General features: G+C 45.9%; 1 protein-coding gene across 6 annotated transcripts in view; it reads left to right on the top strand.

The window, feature by feature from the left end:
- Nucleotides 1-1,267: 1,267 nt before the first annotated feature.
- The window catches only part of Pax8 (paired box 8), a 56,015-nt gene continuing 40,185 nt past the window's right edge, over nt 1,268-17,097 (top strand). For all 6 annotated transcript variants that reach the window (XM_033761754.1, XM_033761752.1, XM_033761750.1 and 3 more), the window contains exons 1-2: nt 1,268-1,386; nt 1,722-1,825. In XM_033761754.1, coding sequence (XP_033617645.1) covers nt 1,274-1,386; nt 1,722-1,825 — 217 coding nt within the window. In that variant the 5' untranslated portion in view covers nt 1,268-1,273. The remainder of the gene's footprint in view (nt 1,387-1,721; nt 1,826-17,097) is intronic.

Here is a 17,097-nt window from a genome sequence, read left to right as displayed (position 1 = left end):
TCATACTTTTCACAAAATGACAGATTTCTCCTAAACTGAAAGACTGAGTGGAAAGAGGTACCGAATTTTGGTTTTTCATTTACAAAAGTTGTTTGTGAGTTTTCACAGACATATGCTCATATCCCCCTAAATATCCCCATTTCCTCTGTGCTTTCCCTTGCTTCTAGCTCCCTGCAGCACCTTAGCCTTCCCCTTCACCCCACAGCAGTCAGTCAAGGCAGCCTAGTCCTTTCTAGACTTGAAGGGCTGTCCTCTCAGCTCTGCTCCTGACAGTCCAGGGATCTGGCCTGAGCCTGGGGCACAACCAGTCCCTATCCCAGTGGCTGTGGGTGCTGCTGTTCCTCATACCCACACACAATCTTTTCTGTGTCTTGATTTCCTTGGGGCTATGAAGAAGGAGGGGACAACTTTCACCACCGCTAAGGGCCTGTCTTTCCTACTCAGGGAATCCCTCTCCTTCTTATGCACACCAAGAACCCCACACTTCACAGGCTGTTGATTCCTGCAGGCAAGGCCAAAGGTCACCCCAGTCTTGTCCCTTTTAAAGACCTTTCCAGAGTGAGGTAAAATCCAGGCCTTCACTGTTCTTCCTCCCAAATTCTTCTTCCAAGTTCAAGATCCTCAAAGATTAAAAAAGGAGCACAGGTGTCTGTCCATTCATTTGGAGGACAGAGGAGTCCTGGGGGCTGGTCACGTGAACACTTTCCTTAACCTAACACATTGTGGGTCCTGTCTATGTGGCACAGAGGGAATGGCTCCAGGATGCTCAGGAGTCTGCCCTGGAAGAGAACCACACTAGCCTGGGGTGGTGAGACCACAGTGCCTGCAGCCCTGTGAGCAGTCTTCTAAGGAAGGACCACAGGAACCAAAGCAAAAGTCCCCTCCATAAAAGAGAGGAGTATTTCCAGGTACTTCCAGGTGAGCAGAGCAGGGGGCAGAAGAGGGCTGCAAGATATCACAACAAATCTCTTACTGTGGTGGTCAGCGACCCCAAGAGGCCCCAGAGAACCTCATTCTTAGCCCCTGAGGCCTCCATCTCCCACTCCTCTGATATTCCCAGCCCTGCTGTCAGGACTCAGCTGCCTCCCTCTCTTCCCTCCTCTGGAAACAGAAGCTCCAGCGAATGTTTCTAACTCCTGAGTCCACTCAGCCATGTCCCCCTTGCAAAATCCTCCCCTTCCCGCACCCCCCTGCACCCAGCTAGCCAATCCGCGGCCTGCGAGCCTCGCCAGACCCATCTCCCAGGGCCTCGTCGGGATAAAACCAGTCTGCGATGCTGGGTGGATGGGAACAAACTTCAGAACCAGCAGAGACACTGGGCCCAACACACCACATCGTTGTGGGCAGGTGGAAGAAGGCAGTGAGGGCCTGCGGCCAGCCGGCCAGGTAAGCCACCCCTGGGAGCAGGGAGGTGACTGGGAGAGAATGGGGATGCGCTAAAAGAGAGGGTCCCAGCAAGACTGGCAGTCTTTTCCCTGCCAAGTTAAATGGAATAAGGGAGAGGCCACCTGGCTGGAGTTTGGCGGTTTCTGGGTGATCCCCAATCTCCTGATTCTTCAGACAGGAACATTGGCTAGGCCAGACTGAGGTTGACCCCACTTCATCTAAAAATCATCGGACTCCTGACACTAGATGAAAGTCTAAAGGATAGGGCCTGCGGAGGGAACCTCGGGCTGAGTGCTTCAACGCTCATGCCCCTTGCCCTGATCCCTTATCCGCAGGGCAGCGGGGCGGGGGCACAGCCGGGACCTTCGTGAGGAAGCCCCGAGTGTTCCGCAGACTGCGAGCGACTCCTCAGCGATGCCTCACAACTCCATCAGATCCGGTAAGGACCCGAGCCCCCGCGCCGCTCTGCGTCAGTGCTTGCGCTCCGGTCATTGGGACTAGGAGCTGACACTGGAGGCTTTCGGGACCCCCAGTGTGGCGACGCAGCTGGGGGCGCCTCTGGCTTGGCTGTCCGCTGAGTCTGCCTAGCTGATCCGGGGTCCCCCTCTGCCCGGCTGAGCCGCCCTTCCCAGGCCTCGGTTTCTTCGGACCACACGGAGCGGTGAGAGGTTCTCTGTGGGGTCACAAGGGTTGTTCTGTGCTCCCCCACAAACGTCCTCCTAGGTCTATAAGGGTGAACATCAAGCATTATCTCAGGCCTGGGCCGCACAGGTGCTGGACTTGCAGTGCCCTTGCCCCGGACCTCTAAGCCCTAGTCCTGCTCTCAGTGCTTGCGGTGACTGCCTTATCGGGACCATAAGCCTCTCTTATCTCTCCAGTCAAAGGGAAAGAAGCCTGAGGTCCTGGGCCTGGTAGCCAGGGGCGCACTCTGGTGCTCTGCTCCTAGATTCTCTCTTGCCTGGCGCGGGACAAACGGGGAGCCCCCCGCTGGGCGCCCGCTGACGAAGACTCAGCTGGCTGAGGTTCCGAACCCTTCTTCCACCTGCGCTTGGGCCCAGGGCCTTCAACAGCGCTAGAGCTCCTTGGCCGCCGCCCCTGGTTTCCCCTGTCTGGGCCCGGGCCTGGAGGGGTCTTTCCCGGGAAGGAGCCCCAGGGTCGGGCTGGTGGACGCGGTGGGCACAGCCACCCAGGCGCGCAGCCAGCGCGGGCAGCAGGCGGGAGTGCGACTCGGCCCGCGGTGATGGATGGAGCCCGGCGGGCCGCGGGGAAGGCGATTTATGGGGCCAGGGCGCATCGCTATCGATTTGGGCCAGCGAAGTGAGAGGAAATCAATATTTCAGATGAATTCTCGGCGAATATGAAGTCCCGCTCGGCAAAAGGGACATTTGTTATAATAAGGAGGGTAGGATCGGGCGCGGCGCGCCGCTGAGGTCTCTATTTAGCGGAGAGCGCACAGCCAGGCCGGGCTGTGCCGCGAAGTCTGGGGTCCCAGGGCCAAAGCTTCACCGGGTGGGGCACTGGCTGCCCCTTGGCGCGCAGAAAGGTTTTTCACCCGGGTTCGACCTGGAGCAGCGGCAGGTGGAGTCAGCACGACGCCCCCTCCTTTCCCCTAGGTCTCCTCTGAAAGCGGGTTTCACTTCACGCCCCGGCAGCCCGCTGCGGGCTGTGGGGGAGCAGCTTTAGGGGCTGCGAGGTCTCCACCCTTGGCGCCGCAGGCATGGGAGGCCAGAAACCAAGGGGAGCTGCCCAGCACCTCCTAACCGGCTGCTCTAGGGCAGACAGGAGCGCTCCTAGGCCAATTTCTAAGGCCAGAACAGGGGTCCAGTTCCTTAGCCTTCAGTCAAACCAGAGTACAAATACTGTGTGCAGCTCTCTCCCCTGGATGAGAAGGGTTCCCAAGGCCCAGCGCATGGGGCCCCCTTGCCTGATTCGAGACCAAGTTGATCCTGGCCTCTTCAGTTCGAATCTGGGGTTTCATTTTACCCAGCCCGATTTTCCATTGACCCTTCAGGCGATGGAAAGGGGAGTGAGTACCCTAGGACCTCGAATTCACCGTCCTGCGCGGGACTCTTTTCTTTCGACGCTCCCTAAAAACTAAGATTCTGTTATAGGCTCTGCGGCTGGCTTATTAATATTATTAATTGTTTCGCTACATATTTTCATTCTAGAAGCACTCATCAGAATAAACGGGAATTAAAGAAAGGCAAAAGGCACCATTTATTTTTAATTTACTTTTAATCAACAGCCCCAGATGACAAGATCTTGCTTTCCCATTAGCTCAGATGCAAATTGCCCTTGGGTCTGAAGAAGAAGCCATCTGCCCCTGGCCCTGCATAGTATTTTTCTGTGTGGGGGAGCCAAAGGTATTTCTCCCACCATTACCCCAAAGCAAATAAAGGAAGAGGTGAGGAAGGGAAAAGGGAACCTTCTCCATTAGTTTAATTTAATGCTAAACATAAAAAAGAAGAAAAAGAAAATTGCTCAAAACAGCTCTACAGAATCAAAGCTGTCCGGTTTTTTGTTTTTGTTTTTGTCTTTTTTTCCTTGAAGCCTCTCTCTCACAAAACCTGAATAAGACCCGCTGTCTTTCTGATAAGTTTACTTTACACAATAGCCTATATTTAGAGCTAAATTCACAAGCTGACCATGTTGCCTTTATAAACTCATTTTCTCCAGTTTTAGCGGCTTTCCAGTTTCCCCAGGTACTTCTATTTCTGATTTCTGTATTTGGAGATTTCCCCCTGTAAGCGTTCTCTTGAGCGAACTAAGGCACGAGAGTTGATTTGTTTTTTCGCTCAAGCGAGGCGAAGCGCACCCTTTTCTGTCGTCTGAGTCGCCCCAGAAAAGTTTCCTGCTTGGCCTCTGCCACCCAGCCCACTGAGGCTCGGCTCTGGCTCATCCTTGGCTAATCTTGCTTTGCAGCGATATCTTCTTTTCCACAGCTTTATTCGGAAGGACTGTTGCTGGAGAATTCTTCTGATGTGCACAGGTCGGTGATAGGCTGAGCGCTCCGTAAAATCCGCCGGGATTTTTGTTGCATCGGGAACAAAATACTCCGTAGCAAAGTCATTTTTAAAATATTCAAAGACGGATGGGAAAGAGCAACGACCACGCGAACATTCAAATGTAAATAATACAGTGTCAGTGAGGGAGAGTTTTGTAAAATCAAGAATCCCGTTAAAAGTTAAGCGAAATAACTTGTCTCAACCTTCCCCCGCTTACCCCAACTTGTGTCCTGAAGATAGGACAGTCAAGCGGTAAAATGAGAAGTAAGGTCAAGAGAAAGAAAGACTCTAAATTCCCTGGCCTGAAATCTAAAGCCCTTTCCTTGCCCTTGGTTTTCGAATGGAATAAATGCGTTTGGGAAGAATCTATTTTCTTCCCGGATTTCTTGCCTGGGTTAAAAAGAAGGTATTGGAGGAAGCAGGGTTGAAGTACATTAAGAGGTATTGGGGTTCCTCAATTCATCTTTGTTTCAAAATGGTCTATCCTCCCACCCTGCTCAAAGCAAGTTAATTAGGAGATAATTTAGCTACCTTGTGAATTACTTTTAAGATAAGCATCTTTTCAAGCTTTGTCACTTTAATTGCTCCACTGATTGATAAGGAGTAATTATTTCTAATTGACACTTTTTGATGTCTATTGGAAGCATTTATTTGGGACATTTTGGGGGATAGAAGGAAAGTTAATTAATTTTACCAGTCTACATCCAAAAAGACTTTACCTAATTTTGCTGAGGACAAAGGAAGTGAAGGAAATAGAATAAAGTCAGTCCTGTGGAATTTTAATTATAATGAAACATTTGGTTCAAAGGAGAACATCTAATATAATATGTCAAAACTTTCTATTTGTAGCTTCAAATCTCTAATTTTAATAAGGTGCACATTTGATGGTATACTTTTTCTTATATGTATATCCACAAACCTTTTCTATACCAACTTCATTTCAGAGTGGGTTTCTCTGCTTTGTAGTTAATTTTTCAAAAAGTAAAATCAACAGGACTCAGTGCGCTCAGAATAAATGAAATAATTTCTTGTAAGAGCTAATTGTAAGAAAGAATTACTAATAGTTATCCTCATTCTGTAATTATTGATGGAGTTTGGGTTTAAAGGTGAAACTTTACTTATGGTAACAAGCGGTCTCATTCCTAAACCTTGGAGTAAACAGTTTAATCATTTACATCCTCCAGAATATTTTACTGTGTGAGAGAAACTAAAGAATAAAGATGAAGAGACAATGAAAAGGAGATGATGGGACTGGGGAGGAAAGGGGGCAGTTCCTGGAGAGAAAAAAATAAAAGCACTTATTTCAGAAGGGAAGGTAGCCAGGTGTGCGGAACTTTTGCCACTTAATACAAGAAAATTGAATTACTGTTTTCAAAACACATTCTTTTGAACACAGAATCTCCATCTTAAACCATCCCTAAACACCACCCTAAACCCTACTTTTCTACACATTACAAGCCAGACTCTTTGGGAGCCAGCTGGTAGGAATATTTGAGTATCAGAGTTTTGATGTGAGAGTCCATGGAAAGGAGACAAGAAATCAACCAATATGCTCTGACAACTTACAGAAATTCAAGTGTTATTATTTTTATTTTATTATTAAAGCCCCTGTGAGCTTCATCTCTACTTGCATATACAGTTTTTTTTATAGAAAGACAGAAAACAGTCCCACGTTAACCCAAAATGGGCACAACTGCGGGCATGTACACACACACACACACACACGAGAGAGAAAGGAGAGAGAGAGAGAGAGAGAGAGAAATACAATCACATGAGATATGCGCCTGTCAGATTAATTTTAGCCCCAGCCTTTTTCAATCATTTATGTATAAAATTTTGTCTGCTTTTAATGATAGTTCTCCCAGATTACGTGGATCTGCAAGAATGAGGAAACATTTTAAATGAAAAAGAAATTTAAGAGGTACAAACAGCAGATAATATCACATACCAACCCCACTATTAGTGAAACTGAAAAAATATATAAATAATGCAAAAAAAATCAGCAAGGGAGAGTTTAGTAATGGAAAATTCCCCTGCAATTAAATGAAACAGTAATTTAGTGGAGATATGCCTGAATGAATTAGCATTTATTAATTGGTTCTCATAAAAACAATTTGTGTGTGTGTGTGTGTGTGTGTGAGTGTGTCTGTGTGTGTCTGTGTGTGTGTGTTGGGAAGGGGAATGTGGAAGTACATATTTTTCCATAGGAAAAGTTCCTCAAATGTTCATGTCACATTATGTCATTATCAAAATCTATTTTGTGAAAAACCCCACTTCTCTTACTGGCAAGTTTTACCTGCACATGGAAAGCTGGGTGCATGGGGAAGAAAACCCCTCTAGAAAAGAAAAAATGAGGCTGGTCCCCCTATTCCCTTGGTACATTTCCAAATGTGAAACTGGCAGGATTTGCTCTGCTTAGGAACATCCAAACCAGATCCCCAAAGACTCCCAGGTGTCCTAACTCCTCTGGGGCTCACCTGGCTAACTGAGGCAGAGAAGGTAACTTTGTGGTTCTGGTTCCCCCAGCCTGCTGGAGCATCCTCGCTGGCTCAGGCAGGAACTACAGTTTGTAATCTCAGCGAGGAGCTTGCTAGGGTTGACTGGTGCATGGATGTATTTACTTTCTCTCGCTACAGTTGGTCTGCTTTCAGTTCTAGGCATTTTAAAGCTGCTCTGTTTATCAATCCAAGAGGTGCAGAGTTCTTGGTTGAACTGAGAAGCTTTGAGCTCTGTGGTTCTGAGTACAGAAGGAGCCAGAAGATAAAAGAAACTGTTTTGTTTAAGGGAGGATAATGATGATTTTAAAAGAGGCAGGGCAAGGAATGACAGGATTATTTCTGCTTTTGTTTCAGTTGAGACTCGGGGAAAGGCTAAGGCATTTGTCCCAGTCAGACCTCCACTCCCTTCAGAGGTACACAAATCTTTAAGGGTTCAAATAGCTTCTAAGAGAGGAGAATGTGTTCCATACTTGGTGTTTTTCAAAGGAACGATTCCTTTTAGGTTCAGACTGAAACACCTTAACCCAAGTTTGTCCAGGGAGGGAGCAGAAAGACATCCTGCCTAGGATATATATGCAATAATTGTTCTAGTACAGGTGCCAGAAGATGGTTCTCTTTTGGAGAAAGAACCAGGGATTACCTGGTTTGAAAACTCCACTTCCCAGCTCAGTCCCAGTTCACTCAGCCCACAGTCAGCATGCTGGGGTGGATTTGGTGAATCAGGGTGCCTTGGGCTGAAATTTCCAACCTTCTTTATTTATCTGCAGTAGTGACAATTTTCAGTAGATCTTTGAGGTTTGCAGGTTATTTTCTTACGTCCAGAGTTATACTTTGCCAAACACCCCTCCAGACCCCTCTCTTGGCCAAATGGGGACATGATGAACCTCATAAGCTACTAGCCAGAAAAAAAAACTTCATGGAATGGTTTTTAGTTAAAATCTATAATTCATGTCACTGAGGCTAGTCCTTCCCCCAAGAATGGGTCTGGATAGAAACCAGCATCTTTATATTGAGGAGTGTCTAAGATTAAGGGTACAGATGTTTAAAGATCTCCAGAGATATTTGGGTCCTTTTTCTGTTTATTCCTGAGGCTGCGCCCATAGCCACAAATATCACATAAGATAGCAAGGGCTTTGGGGGCTCAGTCAGTGTTACATCCTATTCTGCCCCGCCAAGGCTATTTTTAGGTCCAAAGAAAGAGAACTGGTCCATAGGAACTGGGCACCCTGTGGCACTTAGTCATCTTTCAGTAAGTGGAAGCTGTGATTCTCATCTCTGAGGACTGTTACAGGTGTGGCATTGTGCTGAGAGCACATATATTCATCATCTCATTTAACTGTCACAACTCTGCCAGGCAGGTGCTGCTGTGGACATTTTTTAGAGAAGTGAATTGATACTCAGAGAGGGTGATATGACTCTAATTCCCTTTCCACTGATCCATGCCCACCAGAAGTCCAGCTCATTAGAGCTCAGTGCAGCAGTAGGGAGGGACCCCATTTGCAACCTGGGTAGAAACACAGAAGCCTTGATAAGAAGGTATAAATGTGACATCCGGAGACTTCCATCTGTCAGCTTGCTTTCCTAATCATTGTTTCCATCTCTCCAGCAATTAATTAACATCTTCAGCATGATTCTCAGTCTTCCCATCTGTGAAATGGCAGTCACTGTCTCAATCCCCCTTCCTGGAACTGCTCTGAAGAAGGAGATGATCAGCCACTAGGAAGGGCTTCTTTTCCTAGGGAAGGGCTTTCTTTCATCACATTCCTAAGACTACCATGTCTCCACATGCACTAGAAAAACCCTTGAGCACCTCAACAAATCAAGTCTGCTGTGATCCTAGTTCCCTCCCTCAGCAACTCAAAAACCATACTCAGCCTATATACCTGGGTCCATTTTGGGAGCTGATGAGTGACAGAAATAGAAGGAGCTGCACTCACTACCCAGTCCTCTGGTGGCACAGCCCAGAGTGGTGGAGCTACTAGATGGCCTTTCCCTAAGGTTAGATTTGTTCCCTCTGCAGCTTCCTTGGGTCCCTCTCACTTAGGGGCTCAACAGTGAGGCCTCTATTCCTTTGGGGCCCCCTTAGCTTGAAAGATGTTTCATTATGTTTTTCACTTTCACATGTGGAGAGCAGCTTCCTAACTCTTGGGCTCATTACTTTCCTCAGATGAAAACTGGTCTTTGGTTGTGGGGGCACATTTCCTCTTTCCCTTCTTTTAACTTTTTTTTTCTTCCTCTTGTCTTTGGTCACAATGGGCACCAGTTATGTCTTTTTCACTTGTTTTCCTAATGGCCTTGGAGTGACCTGGGTAGTTAGTGCTAATTAGTCCACTGGGACTTATTTTCACTGTCGGGCCAGCCCAGCTATGAGGTCTGGGAGTGGGCAGCGGGAGGCATCTGATAGAAAATGGCTTAATCTGCTGTCGTTGTGTGGACTGTGTGTTTGCACACACCCAGGGCCTCTGTGTGTGTTGCTTTTTTTGATTCTTCAGCATCTCCAGGAGAACAGCAAAACTATTATTCTAGGGATAAACTCAGGGGCGCGAGGTGTCAAGAGGGTGAGGGACTTTTGAAACCACTGTGAAGCCAAGGCTCTGCCACAGGCTTGTCATCACTAGAGCCCCTGTGCTGCAGCAGCAGGAAGGGGCTAAGCACAGGAGACTTTGTTCTTGACCCAGAATTTGCTGTTTTCTCTTTGTATGACCTTAGGCAAGTAGATTGTCCCTCTGGCCTTGATTTCTTTATCTTTATAAAATACAGCTGCTGTATGGTTTCTAGGAAGTAATGTAAATAAAACTAGTGTCCTCACCTGCCACACTGTGACTGCTGAAGACAATTTTCCCTTCTACTATGCAGTAGTCACCAGGAAGGGGAGTCTCCCAGGCACATTTCCAAAAGTGCTGTTGTCTTAATATTTCCTATGAAACTTAAAGTGGGGAACTTAAAAGTCAGTGTTGAAACTTGGCTCCATCTACCATCTAGATGAGATTAATAGGTCCACAACATAGAAGTGCTAAGACTAGATTAGAAGGAAACATGGAAAGTGCTGGCCAAACCCCCTGGGACACAGTCAGCTGTTACATAGCCCCACCGAGAAAAGGATTTCTTATTTTATTTTACCAGAAAACCTCTGCTGGCTTTTGATAGAATGGGCTGCCCAATGGACTTTAAATTGGAATTCAGAACATTCTAGGGACTTAGTGAGATTGGTCTGAAGGTGAAAATGTGCTCACATGGGTGTACAATTATGCTGTGTATGCAACTCTGACAGGGCCCCAGGAATAACTGTCTTTTCTAACCTACTATTAATCACCATCACCACAAAACCATTGTTTTATTTTAAAAGGAATTAATTTTGTGCTTTCTTCTCTCTCCTCTTTCCCTCCTTCCCCAGCTACCTCTGACTTGTACTTTCCTACTTTGTGTTATAGTGATCCAGCTGTGGCATGCTAGCAATCCATGGTTGACAATTAAAAGTGAGTAGTTGAGCACCAGCCTCTGCCTTGAGCTTTGTTCTGCTTTTTTTGCTCTAACGCTGAGATTCATTGTTAAGCAGCGTCAAAATGGAAGTGGTGGCAACAATGGAGTGATCTCCTAATGCATATTGTGGCTCAATGGTTGTGAATCTGAGGTGGGAACTCAGAGGAAGAATGAGGCTGGCAGGTACAGGGAGGGCACCAGGGCAGGAAATGGTACCAGCTAGGAAGCAGTTGGAATCTGAGGATCAGTGGCTTAATTCGATTTAACAAGTCTTCCTAGAGTGCCACTCACCATATGCAGGGCACTATGCCAGCAATTGTGACATTTGTGGCCAGGGTAGTGGAGGTAAATAATTGTCCTTCTGTCATGAAATGAGGTGACAGGCACCTTCTGTGCAGGCAGCAGGGGCCTTGTGATTTTCTTTCAAGAGGTCAACCTGTTGAACCAGGAGGGGAATAATCATCAAAACATTTCAGAGATAGGACAAGGACAGAACACTGACAACTGGGTTGGCAGTAGCACCAGGGAGCACCAAAGGTCATTTATCTTGAACAGCCACCCAGCACAACCATGTCATCATTGCTAACAACTAAACCTCTTTTGGCCTCCTGGATTCAGGTTGATCCTTGGAACACTGCTCTGGCATGGGCTCACCAAAAGGCATCCTATACAGGCTCAGCCAACTCTGTGACAGTCCACACCAGAGCTCCATCTTGGGGCAGCTGGCCAGCTCTAGAAAAACTGTGGCAGAACTGTAGGTGCCAGTGCCCTAGAAGCACAGCCACTTGTGCCAAATGGAAATGCTTACTGGACACTTTCAATGCTTAATGCCTTGCCCCGCATAGGTTTGCAAACTTTGTAGGATCTTTCCTCTCTAGGCCTCCCACCTCCTTTGACAGTAACATCACTGTTGTCCTGAGGCTCTCCCTTTTTGGGGGCCTGGCTGGGCCTGAATAGCTGGAAAATTTCCATCACCTGGGGAAATCTGGGGCCAAGGAGCCCTTTGTGCCCCTTCCCATGCTGCTAACCAGCTGCACCTTCCTGGAAGTCACTCTCTGTACCATATAGCATAAACAACATAGTGTACAGCCTCCTATAGTTTACAGCCTTTTTTATTTTATGTTTTTCAATCTGCGTCACATAAATGGTGCCCATTTGGAGGCAAGAGAACCTATCTTTCTCCTCTGGTGGAGGATAAAAAGGAGTATAAATACTAGGATCAGACACACCTGGTTTGAATCCCTGTTCAACCCTGATACCTGTGTGATCTCAGGGACCTTGACTTTGCCCCATGGTCTGCCTCAGAGGGTTGCTAAGAAATGGGCTGAGCTTATGTCTATAAAAGATGTGCTCCTCCACATCCCAGGTATCCTCAGCCAACCCAGGTCCAACACTGCCTTTCCCAAAGCCTTCCAGGATTCCTTTTCCTCCTTCCCAAATCCCCAAGTCCTAATGCTGTATTTGCATTGCATGTTTTGCAGTGTACTTTAAATAGGAGTGTTTATCTATGTAGTACTCACCTTCTAGGCTTGAGCCAAGTGATTGCCTAGTAGGAGGTAAGCTGTATATGTCACAGGAGTTTCATAGGTTTTTGTTACACTTCATAATTTTTCGTTACACTTCATAGGTTATTGTTATGCCTGGACCTCAGAGTTGCTCAAGACTGGGTGAATCATAGTGAGGCCCTGTCATCCCATTGTATTGTTACAAAACTGAGGCCCATAAAGTTCTGTCTTGCCCCAGGACTCACAATTCTTGTAGCAGAGCAGGGGCCCCTCAAACCAGGGCCCACTCCATGACCCTGGGGCATCTGGCAGTGCGGTGAGGGTACAGTGAGGACCTGCAAACAGGACCCAGAGGGAGGGAAGAGAAGGAGCCTTCCTCACATGCTGACAAGGACTAGAAAGCCCAGTGAGAGCCACTAAGACACATAGACACATATATGCACATACATTCACACACATTCACATACCCATACACAACATACACATATATACACAATACATCCAAATGTACACAGACACACACTCACATACAACCATGCCTGATACTGGAGAGAGGTGCAAAGGTTCTCAAGGTACAAAATTTAAGGAGTAATTTAATTGGAATTCTATGGCTCACACAAGGGAAGGAGGGGCGCTGAGAGTGAGTGCCTCCTTAAATTTTGTAACCTGGATAACTGGCTGTCTTCTCTTTAGTCCTCCATGTATGATACACACACCTATTCACATACCACGTGTACTCACAGACATTCACATGCACTCAGACACACAATACTTCCTTGTAGACATAAATGTACTAGGAATAAGTCTTTATAGTGTACATGTATGTGTATTGAATAATGTCCTAAGCCTATGAGTGATAAGAGGAAAAAAAGGCAGTCAGAGAGGCCCCCTGCTCTCAGAGATCCCAAAAGACTCCACTCTGAAATTATAGGAGTATTCATGAGTCCTGGTTGAATTCACAATTGTTAGGAAGAAAATGGTGGAGAAATTTAGGGAAAGCGGAGTGCAAGTTACCCAGGCAATGTGGTCTGAACTGTGACGTTCTTTTTCTTGTAACCTACAGTTTGAGGTCTGAATGGAGGAAAACTGGTATCTGGCCATGTTCTCCCAGGCTCTGGCTGAAGTTATGGGACTCATTATTTTTGTTTCAAATGAGGCCCTAGAGCAGTCAATCATTTGCCAGTGTCATCCTGTATCATCCCTTGGTCTCTGGAGCTCCTGGTATCTCTTCTTCATAGGTCAGGACAGAGCTACCAAGTGGGCAATGGCAACAGCAGCAGGACTCACCCTTCCACTTCTGGCCTCTTGGTCCCTGAGCATGAAGCACAGAGGGCAAGTGGCTGAGGGCTCTCAGGTAGTTTCCTCTACTCAGCTCATGAGAATGTGCTCTGTCACATTCCCTCACTCAGAATTCCCATGCAAGTGTGTACCCTGGGACCCGGAGGCTTTTGCTCCACAGCCTACTGGGCAGCTATAGCCCAGCTCACAAATGTTTCTGATCACTAAAATCTAAAGAGGAAACGTGAAAGCCAACAACAGCCTCCTGGACACACAGCAACGCACTTGTCACAGCACCCATGGGGACATATTTAGGATTATTGCAAACGATGTGGTGTCATCATGGATACTTTTTAATGGTATAACTTTTATAAATTGGTGATCTTCAAACAGTGTTTTCTTGCAGGGTGAGCAGAGGTGCTTAATATTATAGTAAAAAAAACAGTAGCAGGGAAATGTACATTTTTGAGTAAAATATCAAGTTTAAGGTATAAATTTTCTATTAAAGAGCTGCTATGTCATCTTCTCCTTAGGCATCAGAATCTGATATAGCAGCATGTTATGAGTTTTGCTGTGTAAAGTTTGCTGTTTTATTATGTTTTTGCAGAACATTGTGATCTTCCAGATACCCTGTGTTCTTACAAGTGTCAGAATAGCTGGTGTTGGCTTGAGGCTGGATTCATCTCATTTCCATGTAGTGGACCTAGCTCCCCAATTATGTGAAGTGATGAGATTACAAGCCTCTGACCATCAGAAGGCATGCTCAGGACCCTTTCACTCACCTGTACTTTTCCTCACACCACCTCTTCTTTCCAGCCACATGGCTTAACACTGTGTGCTGGTCATTTAAGAAACCCAGCTGCTTTGTAGCAGAGTAAGGATACACACAGAAAAAGCTTACCTATTCATTTGTTGTACCTTATGTAGGTTGCTCCTTTGTCTTCTCAGCTACTTAATGCATACCTGGAGCCATGATGCTCCACCTTGAGATGTTCTCTCAAGATTTTTTTTTTCTTTTTTTGGTTCTAGGGATCGAACTCGGGACCTTGTCCTTGCAATGCAGGCAGCAGAACCACTGAGCTAAATCCCCAGCTATTCTCTGAAGATCTTGATAGCCTCAATGCTTCCATCCAATGTACTCATAGAGATCACAATTTCTTTTGACACTTTTTCAGGTGCATGGACTTCTTGATCCTTTTCTTAGAAGATTCTGATTCCCAGCTTACCACCCTCCTCTGAAGAGCCATTTTTCTCTCCTCAGGACTATTTATCTTGCTGAGTGGTGCTTAGTCTGCACCCTGTGTCCAGACAGCCTCTTATAAAGCATCTTTCCCCCTTTACTTTCTGACTCTGGCTCCCCAGACCTCCTGCCTTGCTTCTTCTAATGCCTGGAGGTGTCCCATGCAAATTTCTCACCCCAACCCTCAGCATGCCAAAAAAAACCCAGTTCTTATGACATGCCTTCACTCGATTATGCATTCCAGGCTATGCAAGTCTCAAGTCCTAACTCCAAACTGCTTCAATGAGCACATAGGGAAATGTCCACTGAGCCCTGCAGAGTGGTAGACACAGAATTAGCCTTCAATTTTATGGAATTCATGATTGCTTGCTTCTGCCTTTGTGCTGACATTCAAGAGAGAAAAAAAAAGCAAACTGTACTCTTAATCACTCTTTGAAATCTCCATTCTAGTCAAAGAGAGAAAGGGAAGACTTCAATCCAGCCAATAAAAAATGCTAAGCTAGTAGTAAAGGAAAGCATATAGGCTGTGTCCTGGGGGGAGTCCAAGGTGTGTGTATGGGGAGGGTGCCACAAATGGCTCAAGGAGGATCCAGCCCCAGCAGAGATGGGAATCCTAAAAGTGTCTGCTGTTTACATAAGTGCAGGAGTCAGCAATGGAAGGACAGACAGGATTAAGACCAATTGTGTGAAAATTTGGCAAAAGAAGCCAGGCTGTGACATCAGAAAGTCTGTTTTAAGTCATTTTACTAATTTGCACATGAAACTTCCATCATTCCCTGCCTTGACCTCATGCTTCTGTGGTTGCCACTTTTTATATCCTTTTTAGCTCTCTTGCCAGAACCACCTACCTCCTGACTATCTCTTGTGGGCTTTGTGGTGTTTTTATTAAGTGGAACAGCTGTGGCAATAATCTGCGATAGCTGTGTTAGTCACATTATCAAAATGTTCTAACTTCTCTCCTCTCCTGGCCCTGTTCCCCTGAAACTTAGCCTGGTAATTTTCCAAAATAATCGTAGACTCTTGCTTGCACTTCCTTTTAATACAATCATTAACAAGCCTTTTGGGATCCGCAGCTGGAGTATAATTGGTGAAGACTCTATCCCACCTTGCTGTTCTTATTTCCCACTATTTCTGTATGCAAACCCATGTTCCAGCCAACTAGTCATTGTTTTCAAAACATACCATGCACATTTCCACCTCTGGGCTTTTCCCCATTCAATACCAGCTGCTTGGAACACCATCCTGGCTCTCATACCCTCAACAAAGCTCTGCTCCATCTCCACCTCTTCCAACAAGACCCTTTCAGACACCCTCAACTTTTAGTTACTATACTATATTACTCCCCATCACACCTACTTTGTTCTTCTCTCCTGGTACTCAGTTCCTGTCACTAAAAAAGCTTGTCGCTTAGCTTCTTCCAATGGCTTCCTGCTTCAAGCTAGAAAAAAAGTAAGAAGTCTTCCAGACCTTTCCGTACCCCAGCACTTAGACAAAATCCTACATGCACTGAAGATCCCACAAATGTCTTTTGGTGACTTTCATCTCGTTCTCCAATACATGTTTATTTATTTTACTAGTTGAACTAATTTGTACATTTGGGTTTTGTATAAGTTTTTCCAGTGTGAAGTACACCTGATCCTTCCTGGTAATATTGCTGTAATTACTCTTCTATTTTCTTTGTAACAAATGACAATGAAGGGGCTGAGGAAGAGGGGATATAACCCTTCAGAGGACTAGATGCAGGCATGGAGGCTAGATTGCCCCATGGACACATACCTAGTCCTGGAGATATCTTTCTAGCACACAAACTCAAATACAGGGGAACCAGGTTGGACAAAAGTGGGAGATGCAAACATAAGTAGACACAGGCCATTCTGACCCAACAAGGGACCTGTCTGATGGTCATGAGGTGTTGACTTGGCAAAGCTGTTGATTAAATTTAGGGTGAGGATTACATGATTCTTTTAATTCTTGTAGGCTGATACTAAACTTCCAAATGATGTCTAGCACATAGTAGACATACTGTACTAATTGCTTAACAAATATTTTAAATGAAAGAATCTTTTCTCCTCACTTTGTCTGCCCCTCTTTGCTTCCCTTCCTTTCTTCCTCCATTCCTTCCTTTTCTTGGTTTTAGAGATGTATTTCTCATCTCTCCTCTAATCTTTTGATGCTTCAGAAGCTCCTGAATTCTGCTAGCAAATGGCTTCCTGGGGATCTGTACTCATAAGTTTCAGAGATTCTTCTGTGGTCAGTGCTATGGTTTGGATATGGTTTGTTTCAAGAGGTTCATGTGCTGGAGAGTTGGCTCCCAATGTAACAACACTGAGAGTTAGCAGAACCTGTGGGACATGGAACCTAGCAGGAGATAACTAGGTCACGGAAGCTCCACCACGCCTGTCTCATGGGAGTGGGTTGGCTCTTGCCAGATTGGATTAGTTACCATGAGAGTGGGTGGTTATAAAATGAGGCCACCCCATGTGTTTGGATTTTTCTGCTTGCATTCTGGCCATAGGCTACCATGTATGGCAGCATGAGGCCATCAGCAGATGTGAATGTTTGAGCATGGACTTTTCCTCTTCCAAAGCCATGAGACAAAATAAATCTCTTTTCTTTATTAAATACCCACTTTCAAGTGCTTTTTTTATAGAGCAACACAAAATGAACTAAGATGATCAGCGTTTTATCTAGAGTTGCCCATCAGA

The sequence above is a fragment of the Fukomys damarensis genome, unplaced genomic scaffold (assembly GCF_012274545.1).
Source record: "Fukomys damarensis isolate Sample0158 unplaced genomic scaffold, DMR_v1.0_HiC HiC_scaffold_9, whole genome shotgun sequence".
In the NCBI taxonomy this organism is placed as follows: domain Eukaryota; kingdom Metazoa; phylum Chordata; class Mammalia; order Rodentia; family Bathyergidae; genus Fukomys; species Fukomys damarensis.
Note: the sequence above shows the minus strand (reverse complement) of the source record. Positions and strands in the feature narration are given on the sequence as shown.